Source organism: Anarrhichthys ocellatus, unplaced genomic scaffold (assembly GCF_004355925.1).
Source record: "Anarrhichthys ocellatus isolate YVR2014 unplaced genomic scaffold, GSC_Weel_1.0 scaffold12, whole genome shotgun sequence".
In the NCBI taxonomy this organism is placed as follows: Eukaryota; Metazoa; Chordata; class Actinopteri; order Perciformes; family Anarhichadidae; genus Anarrhichthys; species Anarrhichthys ocellatus.
Window position 1 is genome coordinate 6,200,533 of NW_022280042.1, and position 16,961 is coordinate 6,217,493.

Here is a 16,961-nt window from a genome sequence, read left to right on the forward strand (position 1 = left end):
GTTCAGCAGAGAGAGAGAGAGAGAGAGACTACCACAAGGCACCTAATGTAAAGCAGCTAAAAGTATCTCAAGCAGCAACAAGGCTTTGGTTCAGAGAAGTACGATAAAAAAAAAACATATTTTCTACTCTGTCTCACAATGATAGATGGATAGATGGATGGCCGAGAAGATGCAGAGGGGGACACAGGAAGAGCATGGTCAGGCGGGTGGAGGCGGCTCTCACAGAGGTAGGATAACTCCCACGTCAGCATCACTTCAGCACAGGGAGAATGAGAGAGAGAGAGTGAGAGAGACAGCTAGAAAGAAAGACAGAGAGGTTAAATGTTGAAGCAGGAAAGTGTGAGACAGAATTCAGAGACGACCCTTTTCAAGGGAGAGAATCTCATTAGACTTGTAGATATTTATGCACTCTATGGGTGCATAAAGTTTCCTTTTATATCTTAGCTGTACCAACCTCAAATAGTTTGACATTTGGAGTGATACGCTTATTTGCTTTCCATCAAACAATCAGGTGAGAAGATCGATACCAAATCTCAGAGAAACTGTGCTTTCATTTAAGGCATCAAGCAGTCTGGGGCACTGGATAGAATCCTTTTGTTGTGTTAAGATCATCTCAACAAGGACACGCTTTGCGTGATCACTTTTAAGGTGCTTTGAGGAAAGTGAATGCAAGTAAGTGAAAACAGTCATCTAACATCTAATTTAGAGAGCTGTATTTTTCTACCATCATACTAACTTTCATATTCTTTCTGCTGGCCACTTTCATTTTGTGTTTTACAGAACCGCGAGTGTGTACGTTGACCTATAGCTCACACACTTAGCGCTACATTATATCCAGCAGTCGATGTCTAAAGGGCGCCAAATTGTATTTTTGTTTCTTTGGTAAAAGGTCAAGAGAATGTGGTATTTACAAGGTGACATTAAGGCGTGGAGAAACAGCTGGGAAGCCGTCAGCCGCTTCTACCATGAAGAGCTCTGTGTACAGCACTATAGATACATGTAAGAGGAAGGTCTACAGTTAAAGTGCTTCAAAGACAACAAGACAGAGAGGGATCCTGCAGAGATATATGCAACAAACTAACACAACCGCTAGCGAACACACATCTCTTCCACTAATCACTCCAGACTAGCTACATGGGAGTTTGAAAGCTCAAGTGTTGGATGTGCAGCTAAAGTGGGTCTTTCATTAAGTTTTTACTAAGACGATAAAAAGACCATTTTAGATCCACTCCTCCAACACTTAGGCGCTACTGCTCTACTGCAGCCCTCCTTACAATGTCGTAGAGAGTCCTAGGGAGTATTTCGGGATAATATGTTTGCACACAGGCAACACCAGTTAGTCCTGAAAAGAGGCAGAACGAGAAAGAGAGAGATGGAAGGAATGAAGAAAAAGGAAATGTTTGGTCAGAGAAAGCTCGAGCTGGCTAAAGCGCTGTTACGGTCTTCATCAGCAGCGCAATCACAACACATCATTAATGTTCTTTAAAAAGTCATATAAATCCTTTAACATGGAGTAAAGTACACTGCCAGCTATCAAAGGCAGGCAGGCGTAAAGGGCCAGTGCCCATATTTCTTTTTAAGATATCAAAGCTCTGGAGTCTGTTTTGTTGTGACATCAGTACGCTGAGCCCTTTGCACGTTGTGGCGGCGAGCGAGGCCCCTGCGGATGGAGTCCCTCCCAGAGCCGTCCCATCGTGCTTTGTGCCATACTTGGCTGCTGACTTGAGAGCAGTTGTGAAGTTCACTTTCAGTGTAACCCCTCAGAGATGGATTACCTGCTATTAGCATCGTAGTCAGTTATTCGACTCCAGGAACATAAATAAATTAGTTTGAGTTACTTTTTGTGTAACTTTACTTTCCAGTGACCTGTTAAATTATCCCTTCGTTGAGTTCAACTCCAAATGGATGCTATTGTATCTGATATCAGAATAGAAGTAAAAAAACACCAGACAGAAATAAACTAGACTGAGGTCTCTGGCCCCGCCCCGCCGTAGGCGTGCCCCTGCTTCGAGTGGCGGGAGCCATCGGCGAATCGGAGGAGGGGGGCGAAGGTGCTGTAGTCTGGCGTTCTTTGCCAGCGTGTGAACATGATTTTCTTGGTAAAGGGTTCAGACCTTCGAGGGTTCGGGGAGTTCCTTTGGTTGCCCGAGCCTCGCCGGAGGCTGCCAGCCTTGGACGGGGCGTGGAGGGACGCCAGGGGGGTGAACTCGGACAGCTGGCCCTCGTAGAGTTTATCAGCATTCTGTGTGTAGAGAGGGAGGAAAAGGAGACAACAAAGTGAAAACAGAGAAGTATACATGTTTACTGTAGAGGGCCAATGGAGGAGATTCATGGAGGAGACATTGTTATCCCAGCTGGCCAGAAATCAAACTGTAGATACATTTGTGTACCTTTAGTCTTCTAGTTCTTCATGGTTTGGCCTTAGTTTTAATGAATGGAAATCTGTGCTACAGTATAGAATACTATCTTCAGTGATATAGGAGGAGAAGAGATTAAAGGAGGTTATGGCTGGAGGCGGGACAAAGGCCAAATGAGCTACTGCAAAAAGCAAGAGGCTTTCCTCTGTCAGTAACCTGAACCTGCGTCAGCAAACAATTCAATTATTTGTATGATTTAATTAATAAAGTGCATTAATCTAATAGGCCAGCTGTGATGATAATATCCTGTCCAACCTGTTCAGACACAATGCAGCCAGAGCAAATGAAGTACACATAAATAAATACTGGAACGCCATACAGCAGCATAAAAAGAGGCAAAAACAACCATGCAGATGGAAACATGACGGATAAACATGTATGAATGTTCAGTCCGACTGTGTGTTCGGAATGTGTCACTAGAGGGCGCCAGAGCTCCGTGTAAACAATCACCCAACAGGATGCGAGCGCTTTAGTCGATACCTGGAGGATTATTAGATCACCGAACTTTCAAGACCCTCATGCACGCTCACACTCCACCCATGTGTTAGTCAGGGAAAACTCTCAAATTTGTGAAACTTCTCACCACGGCAAAGTAAACCCCATCACTGCAGGATGTTAACATCACCCGCCGTTACCATTACACACACACACACAGTAGCAGGGTGTGTGCTTTACCGTGCCGAAGCCCTCTAGCCTTCTGTGACAGCTATTCCATCTAGTAAGGTGACAGAGCTCTGGTAGGTCAGGGCCCTCTCAGACCCTCTATTATCCTTCACACGCTGTGGACACACACACACACACACGCATACAACATTAAAACACACACAGTCTAACATCATCACTGGCATGCGATCACTAACAAAAGAGTCGCTTCATGCAGAACAGCAGCAGGGAGAAAGTAAGAGGATACAAAAAAAAGGAATAAAGAGAGGATTGTTTACAGGTTACAGACAGGAGGGAAGGCAGAGGGTCACCTCTGGGAGGGCTGGGTTAGAAACTCATTCTGCTGGAGGTCTGAGACAGCATAAAGATGGTGGAGGGCTCGGAGGCGAGGCACCGACGCTTAGTCTGCCACGGAGGAGAACCAGAGGGAGGAGAGGACGAAGGGAGGAACCAGGAAGTCAGAGGACAGAAGGAAGAGGGAGGAGGGAGAGTTAAAGCTCTGGAGATCTTTTCAAAATGCCACGTGAAAGTTCACATTTACAGACGTGGGAACGTAAAGCCATATCTGGAGAGGGTTGAGGAGGCTGGTCATTAGCTCTCCACCACCACAGTCATAAGGAAGATGAAGAGAAAGGAGCAGGTTAAGACATGAAGGAAGAAGTTCAAACCTATTTAACAGGCTACACACAGACTACAAACCAGAGTTGATGGCAATCCAAATTTATTTTGAGTCTCTTTTTTTTTTTAAATTAAGAGATAAAGGAGCACTGCACACGGACCGACAGACCGGCTTACTGACTTACATCCAACAGAGTAGGGACGTAGCCAAAGCCAGCGTACATCTGCTGACCCACAGTCACCAGTTAGACATTTCACGCACACACACACAGTTAATAAACAGTATTATACGTGTGTCTACAAAGCTTTAATTAGATATTGAATTGAATTTATACCACTTTCAGTGTTGCCAACGTCTAGTTCTTTGCAAAGTTTAGAGGTAAATGTGCTAAATTGATTTATGAAACATGACATGCAGAGGGTGCTGTTTTACCTGAGCTTGAAGGAAAAGATTTGATTAGTAATTATTCCCAAAACAATGTAATTCATTTGACAAATAGAGGTTTAGATTTAAAAATATGTACGAGTATGCACCCACCTGTATGCGTTCAGTCGTGGTGGGCCACAGCGTCCTGCAGATGACCTTCTTCACCACGTCTGGCAGCAGACTGGCTGTTATCAGAAGGATTATGCTGAGCCAGGCCGGACCACTGGACAACATCTGCATGAACACATAGTACATCCTCTGGTAGTTGAGGAAGGGCCTGTGAGGAGAGAGGAGAGGAGGCAGCGAAATACAGAAAATAAATGTATTTTTTTCTCAGTAGCTTATTAGGTGTCAGGCTGTTACATTAAATCGTGCCGACATTATCTATCTACATTAGCTTACCAGATGATTCCTCCCCACAGCAGAGAGAAGACCACAAAGAAAATCAGCGAGCCCCAGATGACAAAATGGTTGATCCAAGTCCAGTAATGAGTATCTAGAGCCAACTACAGGAGAGAGGGGAGAGCTGAGAGAGCAAACCTTCCACCTGTCAAACGCCACAGCTCACTCTAATGATACCAGTGAGTGCAGACACTGTGCGGACTGAATGTGCGTGTGTGGTTACCTTGAATGTAACAGTGAAGACCAGCACAGTGAAGACGAGCGTCCCAAATGTCCAGTTTCCAAACATCTGCAGAGGCAAACAACAGATGCTGTTAGTGACGCCGACTTCTGTTCTTGTTAAGTCAAATCATATTCGAGGTGACTCTACGGGCCTGGTGTTGATATGGGACACAGATAAACTGAAGTGCAGGTACTCAATAAGGAATCAATCAATCAAACAGATGGCAGGGTGCTCAGACGGCAACAGTCAGGTGAAGAATAGATTGTCAGATTCCTGATGGGTGGGAAATCCGGGAGAAAGAATTAGAGATGTGATGCATCAATAAATTACGACGAGCATGAAGAGATACAAAATGAAGCTTTTCAAAGCCACCTGAATATGTGGTGGTTGTAATGATGATGTGATGGTGATAAATGAAATCAGTTACGACTGATGAACAGACTTTATAAGTTACTTTGTAACCCCAGACTGTGGTCCCATTATAAGCTATCCAAAGTACCAACGGAAGACACTAAAACATGTTTGGATTGCTGTCATTAAAAGCAGAATTACAGAGATATGATAACAGTGAGGCACTGGATTGGTCCTGGACTTCGCTTCTCACGGAACCTTACAACACTGATCTGTTAAAAGTGCTTTTCATTGTTCTGGTGTTTTGCTGTGCAGCTGTTGACATACGCAAATGTACCTAATTTCCTTTTACTTTCTGTAAATATATAAGAAACGACCACTCTCCGTTATTTCTTTACAAATAAGCCTATAAATAGTCCTGATGGCAAATGTGACAATGTTCTTCTGCTCTAAAGGGACAATTAGATTAGAAAGATGACCAAATGTCTCAAATGGCATGTAATGGACGTAGGAGTGCAACTCTTTCTCTCCATTCATTTATCCCCTGCTTTTAACACACACACACACACACACACACACACACACACACACACACACACACACACTGTACAGCGTTGGATCGCTACATTAACACCTGGACACATGAGCATGGGTCACTACACAAACGCCTACAGCAAGCACTAACGTGAGATGAACGGTGGATGGAGGACGAGAGGTTTAGTATCAGGCTGTGAGACGGGACCAAACAGGAAATTGGAAACTGAAACTAGGGAGAGATGACAGAGAGACAGGGACAGGCTTACCATCTGTGTGTTGGTTGTCATTAGCTGGGAGGAGGAAAGAGAAGCAAAAAAGAAAAAGCAACACAAAGGTAAGAGGAAGAGGAAGAGAGAGCGAAGAGGAGAAGGCCAGAAGAAGGAAATCATAAGAAAAGAAACAACAGTTTTGTGGCTGGAGAAGAATAAAATTCCAATGCATAAAACAAGTGAAACAAAGCAACTCAAAGCAGTGGTCACTGTGAGAGCAACGCTGCTCGAAAATGAACAGAAACAAGTAGAGAAACACAGAGAGAGATGGAAACCCGCCATGCTGTCGCTTCTTGGATGTGAATGGGAGAACGTTTATCATCTTTTAAAGTTCATAACAACAGGTGTAAGTCCACCTGCACCGTCTTTTTATTAACTCATTTATTTCTAATTGACTAACCTACAAGTTAGACCTCTTTAAGTTCTGAGTTAAAATGACAACACAAAATCTAAAAGCTAAAAATGAATCTATCAGATGCTTCACACTAAGAAATCCACTTTCAAAGCAATTCTGTGTCTTTCAGTTAAAACACATTGAACCTGTGTGATGACAAAGGTGAGAATAAGCTGAGATTCAAACCACAAAGAACAATGTTCTTTGTTTCTATGTATTAATAAACTTAAAACATCTTAAAGATACTGAAAAAGCCAAACGACAAGCAGCAAATTAGATGTGATCGATGTGTTTTGTAGAGAACTGCATCACGACAAATCATAATAGTACTTAATCAAAAACTAAATATGTTATATTAAAGCATGCAGCCCACAATTTGATGTCAATTAAAACATATAACATTCATGGGTTTCTCTTACAAACTGGACTAAAAATAATTAGGTGCAAAAACTGTAAAAATGATGTCGTCACTAAGCAGCCTGTAGATGTTCTCTTGTCCAAGACTGAACATAAGGAGCCGAACTTTGACACGTGGATGTTACCTGTCCGTTGCTGGTGAAGGTGGTGTTGTCAAACAGGAAGTAGCACCCGAAGAACATCACGAAGGCGTCGTACACTCCCAGGATAGTCCAATATATGAAGATGGGCCAGCGCAGCAACGAGTTCTTAGCAATATCTCTGAAGACAAACACGAGATGATAGTAGACAGTATGACTCATGTTGACGACCTCACATTTGAATCAATACCACATCAGCTGCCTTTGGGAGGACCGTAACCAGAAATGACTGTCGTAAAATATTCGAATTAGATTTAGCTTTCAAATGCAATAATTCATGAATACATTGCTGATGTAGGCGCCTTATGAACACTGAAATACTAAATGACCTGAGCCTAACGACACTGACCGATAGAGAGACGGGTCCCTTCTCAGGATGTCCATGTTAATGTGCTGCTCGATGAGACTGTAGAGCAGAATGGGCAGCGAGGTGAAGCTGATGTTGTACAGAGTCAAGTAAGCTGTATCGTACAGTGGCTGTGGAGACGAGCAGAGAGCATTAAGCATTATTTGACTTCTTATGTTTATTTTGTGTACTTGTAAGTGTGTGTGTGTGTGTGTGTGTGTGTGTGTGTGTGTGTACATACCTGTTGTGAGAAGCCACAGAAGAACTGGTAGAGGAACTGGGGGAAGATGAAACAGACATTCTGGGAAAAGAAGGAAAACAAATGAGAGATAAATGCAGGAAGCAGGTTAGCAGTTGTCAAACTGATTAAAAGTGTTTGTTTGTCGCAAGTTCTTGCTAAAGCTTGCGGACATTAAAAACATGCAACTTAAACGATTATAGGATGGATAGAATTCAACTTAGTTTAAGTTGAATTCAAGAAAGAAAGTCAATTGAGATATATTTACACACATACATGAAATGAGCAGACACACTACCTTGTAGAAGAAGTATTGCACGAGCTCAGAGATGCGTATGTAGTAATAGTGTCCATGGACGAGCAGGATCTTCTTGAGGTGTTTGAACTTCGGGATGGCGTAGTCGCTGTTCCTCGCCGCCTGACGACCCTCCTTACCCATGATGCCTTGAGACGCACATAAAGGATACATTGCACACATGAGGTGAGTGAGGTTAAGGTGCTGACTTTCACGGGGATGTAGCGCGTTAGTTTGTTAGCAGGACGGACAAAAAGTGTCAGAGTACTAACCGATGCCCACGTGGGCCTCTAGGATCATGCTGACGTCGTTTGCTCCGTCTCCAATGGCCAGCGTGATCGGGTGCTCCTTGGAGGCTTTGATCAGCTTCACGATCTAGAAAATACGAGGAAAGAGACATCAGACCTTTAACTCCTTACAGCAGCTTAGCAGATCACCACAAAGCATCGCTTATATTTCATTTAAGATTAAAGTCTGAATGATATGAGTGAAAACGGTCCTACTCGTTCAGATTGACGCCTGTGTCTTTGTACCTGGGCTTTCTGGAGCGGCGCCATTCGACAGCAGAGCACGGCGCTGCAGTTGCGGCAGATTTCTAGGAAGATCTCTTTGTAGTTCCCTGAGTTGGAGTCCTCCTGGGCGGGCCTCATCACCGCAGAGAGGGTGGCCCCATCGATGATCAGACCGTAGTCAGTACAGTCACCTGATAAACTGGACAAACAGAAGACCTGTCAAATACAGGACTTAAAGAAGGGACCAGAAAAATGCTATACAGCTTCTTCTCATTTTAAAGTATTTAAAGCATGTAACAGGTTGTTGTCTCACCCAGAGAAGGACTCCCTGGTCATGCCTCCGTGCTGCCTCAGCACCGTCCTGCTCAGGTCAAACAGGACGTCGTGAAGGCTCTGCTCCTCGGTGCGTTTGGTGGTGAGCTCCAGGATCTGGGTGTTGCGGCGAAACAGCTTACTGGCGTAGCAGGTTGCGGCCGCCGTCTCCATCTTGTCACCGGTCAGCACCCACACCTTCATACCCGCCTGGTGGAGGGACTCAATGGTGTCTGCAGCTTTTTCCTGGAGCCTGGCGTGCAGGACAGTAGGAAAACAGACAAAGAAAGAGAACATTTTAGTGATCTATAAGTACGCATTAGGAGATAAAATCAACAGTATCAAGTGTGCGATCGGAGGGTTGAACTGCCTCTTGTCTTCACTCTCAGAAGTGGGGCAGCACATGTCAAGGCAACAGCACGCACAGAATAAAGAGTTAGTGCTTTGAGGTGCAGACATTTAGATCCAAAAAGGGCAACCGTGGTGGATATAATAGACTAGGTTTCTATATAACAAGCAGCAAAATGTAAAAGAGATCCTCTACCTGTCCTCCACAGCAGTTGCTCCCAGCAGTATCAAGTCTTTCTCGATGATGTCGTAGGCCTCGGCCAGTCGTTTGTCTCGGTCCTGTAGTGCCAGCTTGGCCCCGTTCAGCAGGTGGCAAACCTCCTGGTACTGCTCGGGACTCAGAGGTCGATAGGCCACACAGAGTGTCCTCAGACCCTCCTGGAGGAGAGGAGGGAGTCAAACTGGGTGAGGCTGGGACATCAAAGAATAATCAACAGTATCTACAGTAGTAAATTATAGTGTGTGTGTGTGTGTGTGCTCTCACCACTGCGTTGTGCTCCACCCGAGCTTTGACCTGATCCACCTTGCCTGATACAACCCTGGGGAAGATGGAGGAGTCTGCACCTTTACAGAACAGATAGAGCTCCCCTGCTCACATGCACAGAAGCAAAAAAAAGAAGTGTGTGAAAGAATCCATGGACATAAACCTAATCATACACGTGCATATTCACAGTTTGACGTGTATTACCAGTGCTGGACCTGACAATGACGCTCATCCTCCGTCTGACTGAGTCGAATGTCAAAACCTCCAGCAGCTGAAACCTAAAAAAAAATAAAACACACCAACATTAAAATGATCCTGTGGTCAAGTTAAAACTAAGGTGAGCAGTGACACTAGCAGGCTGAAATGACAAAAAACAGTAGAGTGCAATAAAAGAAGGATCGGATTATGATCAGCTTTATCTTAGCTGATACGATAAACAACATTGTCCTAAAGGGACACACTCACCTCTCAATCTCATCCTCCCTGTTCAAGATCTCCATCTGACTGTCTTTCAGTCTTAGATAGGTGAAACCGAGTCTGCGGCACAAAACAAAGCACCATTGTTTGAATTTGGGTGACATTACTTAATGTAAAAGACGAAATGTTTCTAAATGTGCTATGTGTGCGCAGATTCAATGCAATTCAAAAGTCTGATTATCACTGATATTGTGTGTGTGTGTGTGCGTGTGTGTGTGCTCCACCTCTTCATGCCCTCCACCAGCGCCACCTCGTCTGGCGATGAGGAGATGTAGAAGGAAGTGGACTTGCCCTGGTGGATGCCTTGCTTGATCCCGTCCACCGTCTCCTCCTCCTTCACCTGCACCGTGTGACACAAACACAGCGCCCGGAAAAACAGCTCCTCGTGCTCCTGCGGAGGACGGACAACACAGTGTTACCCTCACGAACACACACACACACACACACACACACACACAAATACACTCACGACTGAGGCTATGCTCACCCTAGCCCCAGGACCTGGCGATGTGTCAATCATGTCCATACTTGTTGCACCAGGCATCACCTAGTACACAAAAACACAACTGAAGTACATTTAAATAAGCGAGGACATGTGCAAAACCACATGAATGAAAAACGTGGATCAAAGAGCATCAATAGGAATAATTGATACAAGATGACAAGTTTTCTTTGAGGCAAAATGAGTCTCTATTTCAAACATGTGCTAATATCATAAAAAAGAGTGAGAAAACAATGTTTGTCGTAATGTGAGTGGTGAGAAAAAATAAAGATATGCGCGCAAATAAATAATCACAAAGATCCATCGGGCTGTTACCTGTCCGTTACAGATAGCGTGAGGTACATAGACGTGTCCGTCCACACAGCACTCGATGAACTCCATGTTGTTCTCCGTCAGAGTCCCTGTCTTGTCTGTGAACACATACTCCACCTGAACAGAGAGCGAGATACGAGTTACAGCCGGATAAGTCTCTACGTGACTTCTCTGCGTTTCTGTTCCAGGTGTTCTTCGCTACCTGCCCCAGCTCCTCGTTCAGGTCCGACGTGTTGACCACGGCTCGCTCCCCCAGCTCCTCGTCGAACATCTCATCGTCCCACATGATGAAATAGGAGCCCAGGAACTTCTGCATCTCCACAGTGACGTACATGGAGACTGGGATGATGTAGTTGAACAGAACCATGAAGGCCAAGAAGTCTGTGAACGCCCTGATCATCTGAGGAAGAGGAGAAGGTTAAGAGGGGATGAAGAATTGTTTTTTAAATTGAGGGATTATAATTAACAGACTCACGATGTGTCTCTGTCGCTCTGCTTCTGTCCTGTCGTTGTACCAGGGCTCGTCTCTGTTGGGGTCGGCCTGCCACACATATTTCAGCACCGTGTTGATGAGCGCCTTGCTGATGAGGATGCACAGGTAGACCATCAGGTAGGCATTCATCGACCTGCAGAGGGAGACAACAAGAGGCCACATTAACACAAAGAATACCTCTAGTCCATACACGGAAATCTGGCACATGAAAGAGACTGGATTAGATTGTAACACGCTGCTCTTGTCAGAATAGATAACAGGCATTTACTCAGAGCCAAGTCCATTTTGGCAAAAGGAAGACAAATGCAATTCCAAGGATTAATCAGGCCCACACTGTTGCCAAGTGTAAATGTAATCCACCTCCAGTCATTCATATCTACAAGCCATCTGGATACAAGATGCCAGATGGAAGGGAAGTGATCCAGTCAGTGCAACACAAGGACTCTCAGTCAGTGAAGAGATGGTTGGGAAAAAGATATGAGTGGTAACCTTTACAAGTTTATAATATGTATATGTGAAAGCCTACTTTTCCACTGCAGACCGTTTCTGAGACTTGGACTGGTAGTTGAGAGCCATCTTGGTTTCCATACCGGTGTAGATGGCCACCGCTGAAAAGGAGGCAGAGAGGAATGTTCACTCTTTGACTAAACAACATCTTAACAAGGTGCTATTGCTGGATTTTTCCCGTGCTTTCAATCGCATCTAGCAGTCTTCGTTAGCGTATCGAGTTTGCAAACACGACTGCCGACGTTCCATGCTTCAATTGAAGACAACTGAGCTAACTCCATCTGAAGACAGTGAGAATCAGTTGAAAGCTCTGGAAAAAGCTAGTTTGGTCACTCATAGATGAATATTTCTTTTATTTCTGGCATATTAGTGTATTTCATGTGCTATTACCATAGATGTACTCAGTGTTCTTGAGCGTGGCTCCTCTGAGCAGCAGGTTTTCTGATCCTAGCGGCCTGAAAAACAGACAACAGCTCATTGTTACACCGTTTGATCGCTCTTATTGTGAAAGTGCTGCAGCTGTATTCTTTTCCTCCTTGTAGATGTTTGCCACCTAATAACAAAGTCATTTAAACTACGCCCCTGCTCAAGGACAAATGTAAAAAGAAACTAATTCAAACTAATTTAGAGACACATTTTGACACAAAAGAACTCAGGGAAAAGTAACAGAATCCAACCATTTATTATAATAAAAAATGCAAAATTCAGAATGTCTTCAAATCAAAATAACAGTACCTGGCCACCGGCTCATTGTCCATGTAGACGTTGATACGGCCCACAAATCTGTGTAGGAGAGACGTAACAGGAAAGAAGACATGTTTCAGACATTTGTCAAGTGTTTTCCAGGTGTGTGTGTGTGTTTGTGTGTTGTACTGACTTGTACAGGTCCGGCTGCGGTTGTTCACATTCTATGGTAGCGTGGATGGAGCCCACCTCCTTCTCAGTGTTGTAAGCCCTCGTGTCCTGAACCGCATAGTATGTCTAGAGAGGAGAGAACGGAGACCTTCGCAATGAAAACTGTCCGCCTTAACTCGAAGGACGTAAAATTCAGGTTGGATGAAGTGCATTAACACACACACTGTACACACCTTGTGGCTGCTCTCTCCGTCCAGACTGGCTGTAGTAACAAAGCAGGTCCCGTCATCTCGAGAGGAAGAAAGAAGGATGAGGTCGCAGGGAAAAGTCTCATTTTCTTTCACCGAGACGACATCGCCAACCTGAGACGCAGACAGAGGAGAGGCGTCTTATTTCTAATTTAAGTCTGAATTGCTCTCAAATCCCTCGGCATGGGCCAGTAAAACAAATGCACCAAAGCTCTAGATGGAGTGAGAGTGATTTATCCCGTGGCACACCACGTACCCTGAGCTTGCGACTTTGTTTGCGGACTACTTTCCCGTGCTGCACCACGTGGACGGGACACTGGTTGACAGAGTTGTCCGCTTTGTGTCTCAACCAGTCCTCGTAGCCCTGGCGGAGAGAGACGCAGAGGAGCAGTACGTAAAGGCTGCTGTGGTGGAATTGCGTCAATCAAAGCGGTCGTGAAAACACTCCGGGTCTCACCTGTTTGATGGCGGTGACGGTGATGACAAAGAAGAGCGGCAGCCCGCTGGTGATGGGACTGGTGGGAGTGTCGATGATCAGCTGGAGGGACACGCAGAGACATTTAGAAACAAAAGCAGTGGGAAGATACATTTTAAATGTCTGAGATTGATATCAAAGTAAAAAAGAACAAAGCGTTTACCTGGACCAGAAATATGATGAGAAAGTAGAAGTTGGCGACTCTCCTGAACTGCTCGAACATATTCTTCGGGACGAAGTTCCAAAATGTGTACTGGAAGACATGAGACAATAAGGGTCGGAATAAATTAGAGGATAAGATGCTGTTGAATTGATTTTACCATGAGTAGACTTTACATAAACCCAGTATCACAGAACAAACATTCATCTATATTTAGAGCCATGAAGACCTTTTTAAAAACTGGAAAGACAGAACAAGATTGTCAATAGACCACTGACTGATTAAGATGTTGAGAGAGTCCCATTATCTTTAAAATACAACATCCACTCTGTCCAATAACCGTGTCCTATTACCAAGAATAACTCCCTCACACTACGTGCTTTGCTACTTGTGTGTTTTGATCTTTCCCGTGCTTTCGCTGACCTTGGAGGAGACTATTCTGTTGTCGGGGAATCTCTGCTGTATGAAGGCCTCCGCTCCTGGAGGAGGCTCCTTGTGTCCGATGTAAATCGTCCTGTTGTCCACCCAGTTCTCCTCACCAACACACTGCGGGGGGGGGGGTAGTTAGAAGGTATATTCAGGGTCAGCGGGTGACTCTTACATTCAACTAGGTCTTCATGGGAGATGAGTAAATGTGTGACGGACCTATGCAATCAATACACTCCTCCACACTGATAACAGAATGTTGACACACTGAAGCAGACGTTTACAGAGAGACAGAATGAATGAGTAACTTCTCCTCTGTGAATGAGAGCTTTTGTTGCCACGGATACACTGGCCTGCATGTGACTCAGACTGGAATGCAGATTACACACACACGCACACGCACACACACGCACACGCACACGTTCCCGCGCACACACACACACACGGACTGAGTGAGACACCTGAAAGCGTTTCGTCGTTTGACATCTCTTTGTTTTTAGCTCTCATTTTCCTGCCGCTGCTGAAGTATCTCCACAATATGACAGATTATTTAAACAAGAACTAATGTTAGTGAGGTATTCTATACACTAATACTGAAACATGCAAGTGAGCTATTTGAGCTTCAAGTATTTCAGGCAGGACTGAACTTGTCCTGGAATCACACACTAGTACCATCTCCATGCAGCCCATTGAATCTGGGTATTTTCCTCAATTGTCTGTGGACAAGAAATGACTTCAAGACAGATGGAACCCCGTCCAGAGGGCTTTCTTGTCACAACAGGCCGCGGCCATCTTTAAGCACCTGGTCATTTTGAACTGCAGGTGACCAGAATGAGGAGCTGAACTCCAAACACACCTAATCATCTCCCTCCGTCGCCTCGCTCTCTCTCAGCCATGAAACATTTTCTACAAATGTCCAACGAAAGTCGTTTAATTCATCCCCAAATAGTCTGTCTACAAGCACACACACACACACACACGGGCTAATGAGAGGTGACAGTAATCTGTGGCTGGTGAATGAGATTGAGTGTCAAGGGGGCTGCATGGCCCAGTTTCTACACACTCTCTCCGTCTGCCCTTCACACCCACACCCACACACACACACACAGCTCTAAGATTACCTTGTTTAAGATGGAGAGCTATTTATAGCCTGTGACCTCCAACTATTTATGGAATAAAGAGGAAATGACACACGGATAGAAATGTATTTATTTAAGTCATACACACAGTGTATCATCCGTACTTCCCTGTCTTCACTGCCCTCTTCTTTACCTTTTAGAAGGCCAGTATTGATGCTGTCTGGACACTGAACCAACATCACATCCATCACATCAGAGAGGGTTCTTACTAACTGACTGAGGAGAGGAATATCAGTTAGCTTGCCAACTCTGTGGCCCGCACAGTGTTATTGTTCCTCCTCTTCTCTCTCTCCTCTTCCCGTTAGTCGCCTGCACATGAACCGAGCCGTAAAGGTACAGGAGCACACAAGATCAATGTACGATGAATATACTGTACATTATGGAGATGCTACTAATTATTGGGAGCTCGTTAGCCTGATAATTAGTCGGCCTGTAAAGGCTGTGAGGTATAATCCAATGTGACATACGTGTGTTGATCACTGACTGACAATCTCTTCTGCTCATCTCTTCCATTTTGATCCGTAATGCAGCTTTATTGGTTTTCTCACCTCTTCCCTCTCCGTCTCTCACCACAACCTGGATGGCCTCTAAGCAGACAACCTCTCTCCGATCGATTACGTTTAGCTTTCATCCGGATTCAAGCTTTTTATATGAAAGCCTCTCTGTTTCTAATCAAATAAAACAGCATCTTCACAAAATAAAAGCACGGCTTATAAAATAAAAACTGCCCGGGCCTTTCAGCCGCCTGGATGTAACGGGAGACTTTGGGCTATTCTGGAGCTTGATAATCACTTTTGGCGGCGTTTCGTGTTACAGGACGCGGCAGGTTTCGGGGGCGTATTTATAGTTGGAAGGGAAACATTTGTGGTCGGGAGAGAGGGATGGAGAGAGCTCGCAGGCTTTGTTTCTGTCTGTCCCACTCTGCACCCACATCCATTTTCCTTAAAGCCACATTAGTAGAAAGCACAGGGAGCCTTTCAGGGATCACACACACACACACGTATGAGAGCAGGTAAGAACAATGAATGTTACCTCTGTAGTCACTGGTCCACAGGATACATTTAGACCAGCAGACTCATGTTCTTTTTGTGGACTGTGTGGTGTGTGGTGTGTGTGTTTTCTGTATGTCTTTACTGACGGTATACATGTGAGAACAATACAGCTGTGGTAATTTTAGAGGTAGGACGTTTAAAGTTTGAGAGCCTGAATGTACAAGCAGGTGCACAGAGGACTCATGGTGTTTTAAAGAAGTGAAACTAACACTTTGAATGCTGTTTTAAAATGCGTAACATCTTTTTAACCGACTCCAATGTCAAAATTGCCTTACTATATAAAATGTGTACTTAAAATGTGTCAAATAATTTGGTGCTTTCAAAATGACACCGATTATTCCCACAACACCTGAACACAGCATTACAGAGCCAGAAACTGAAGCCCCACTGTGATCAGGAACAGAGGAGCGTTTTGTAAACAGGAAGAGCTGGACTCACCCACTCACACACACACACACACACACTTCCTGAAACAAGCAGCTGGCCACCCCCCCCCCACCCCAAACTGCCACCCGACCCACCAGAGACACAGAGATGCCGTCCTGATCAAAGACGCACAGAAAACTTTGAAGACATCCTCTAAACTTTCCCTTTTCTATTTGATGAGGCTCATGTTTGTTTCCACAGCCGGGCGAACACAGATGCATCCATTAAAACCCCATTATTACACACGACTCCCAGATTGACCATATAAACCATAACATACATACATCAGAAGATATGTGAAACTATTTTTGGGGGAAATCTTTCAATTGAAACTGTCAAAACGGTTCTGTCTCTGCAAAAACTGTAGTTATTGCTGTACGATGCCTGGCAAGTAAAGATAACATTTACAGAAAACTGCCAGCAGGAAGGAGGAATCACTGCAACACACTCACACACACACACACACACACACACACACACACACACACACACACAC

General features: G+C 44.6%; 1 protein-coding gene across 5 annotated transcripts in view; it reads right to left on the reverse strand.

Annotated features, from left to right (window-relative positions):
- The window catches only part of atp11a (ATPase phospholipid transporting 11A), a 28,666-nt gene that overhangs the window by 1,228 nt on the left and 10,477 nt on the right, over positions 1-16,961 (reverse strand). Inside the window, exons 2-32 of one of the 5 annotated variants that reach the window (XM_031852038.1) lie at positions 13,846-13,968; positions 13,426-13,515; positions 13,245-13,325; positions 13,044-13,151; positions 12,773-12,901; positions 12,562-12,665; positions 12,420-12,467; positions 12,075-12,139; positions 11,704-11,785; positions 11,160-11,310; positions 10,887-11,084; positions 10,688-10,801; positions 10,358-10,417; positions 10,095-10,261; positions 9,859-9,930; positions 9,598-9,671; positions 9,394-9,497; positions 9,106-9,287; positions 8,563-8,814; positions 8,271-8,448; positions 8,010-8,112; positions 7,741-7,886; positions 7,446-7,505; positions 7,208-7,335; positions 6,844-6,979; positions 5,905-5,928; positions 4,751-4,816; positions 4,528-4,631; positions 4,237-4,402; positions 3,392-3,485; positions 2,157-2,242 (exon numbers count right to left, since the gene is read on the reverse strand). In XM_031852038.1, coding sequence (XP_031707898.1) covers positions 3,408-3,485; positions 4,237-4,402; positions 4,528-4,631; positions 4,751-4,816; positions 5,905-5,928; positions 6,844-6,979; positions 7,208-7,335; positions 7,446-7,505; positions 7,741-7,886; positions 8,010-8,112; positions 8,271-8,448; positions 8,563-8,814; positions 9,106-9,287; positions 9,394-9,497; positions 9,598-9,671; positions 9,859-9,930; positions 10,095-10,261; positions 10,358-10,417; positions 10,688-10,801; positions 10,887-11,084; positions 11,160-11,310; positions 11,704-11,785; positions 12,075-12,139; positions 12,420-12,467; positions 12,562-12,665; positions 12,773-12,901; positions 13,044-13,151; positions 13,245-13,325; positions 13,426-13,515; positions 13,846-13,968 — 3,393 coding nt within the window. In that variant the 3' untranslated portion in view covers positions 2,157-2,242; positions 3,392-3,407. Of the gene's footprint in view, positions 2,243-3,107; positions 3,486-4,236; positions 4,403-4,527; positions 4,632-4,750; positions 4,817-5,904; positions 5,929-6,843; positions 6,980-7,207; positions 7,336-7,445; positions 7,506-7,740; positions 7,887-8,009; positions 8,113-8,270; positions 8,449-8,562; positions 8,815-9,105; positions 9,288-9,393; positions 9,498-9,597; positions 9,672-9,858; positions 9,931-10,094; positions 10,262-10,357; positions 10,418-10,687; positions 10,802-10,886; positions 11,085-11,159; positions 11,311-11,703; positions 11,786-12,074; positions 12,140-12,419; positions 12,468-12,561; positions 12,666-12,772; positions 12,902-13,043; positions 13,152-13,244; positions 13,326-13,425; positions 13,516-13,845; positions 13,969-16,961 lie in introns of those variants that run through there. The other 4 variants (XM_031852035.1, XM_031852037.1, XM_031852036.1 and 1 more) reach the window with 4 other exon arrangements.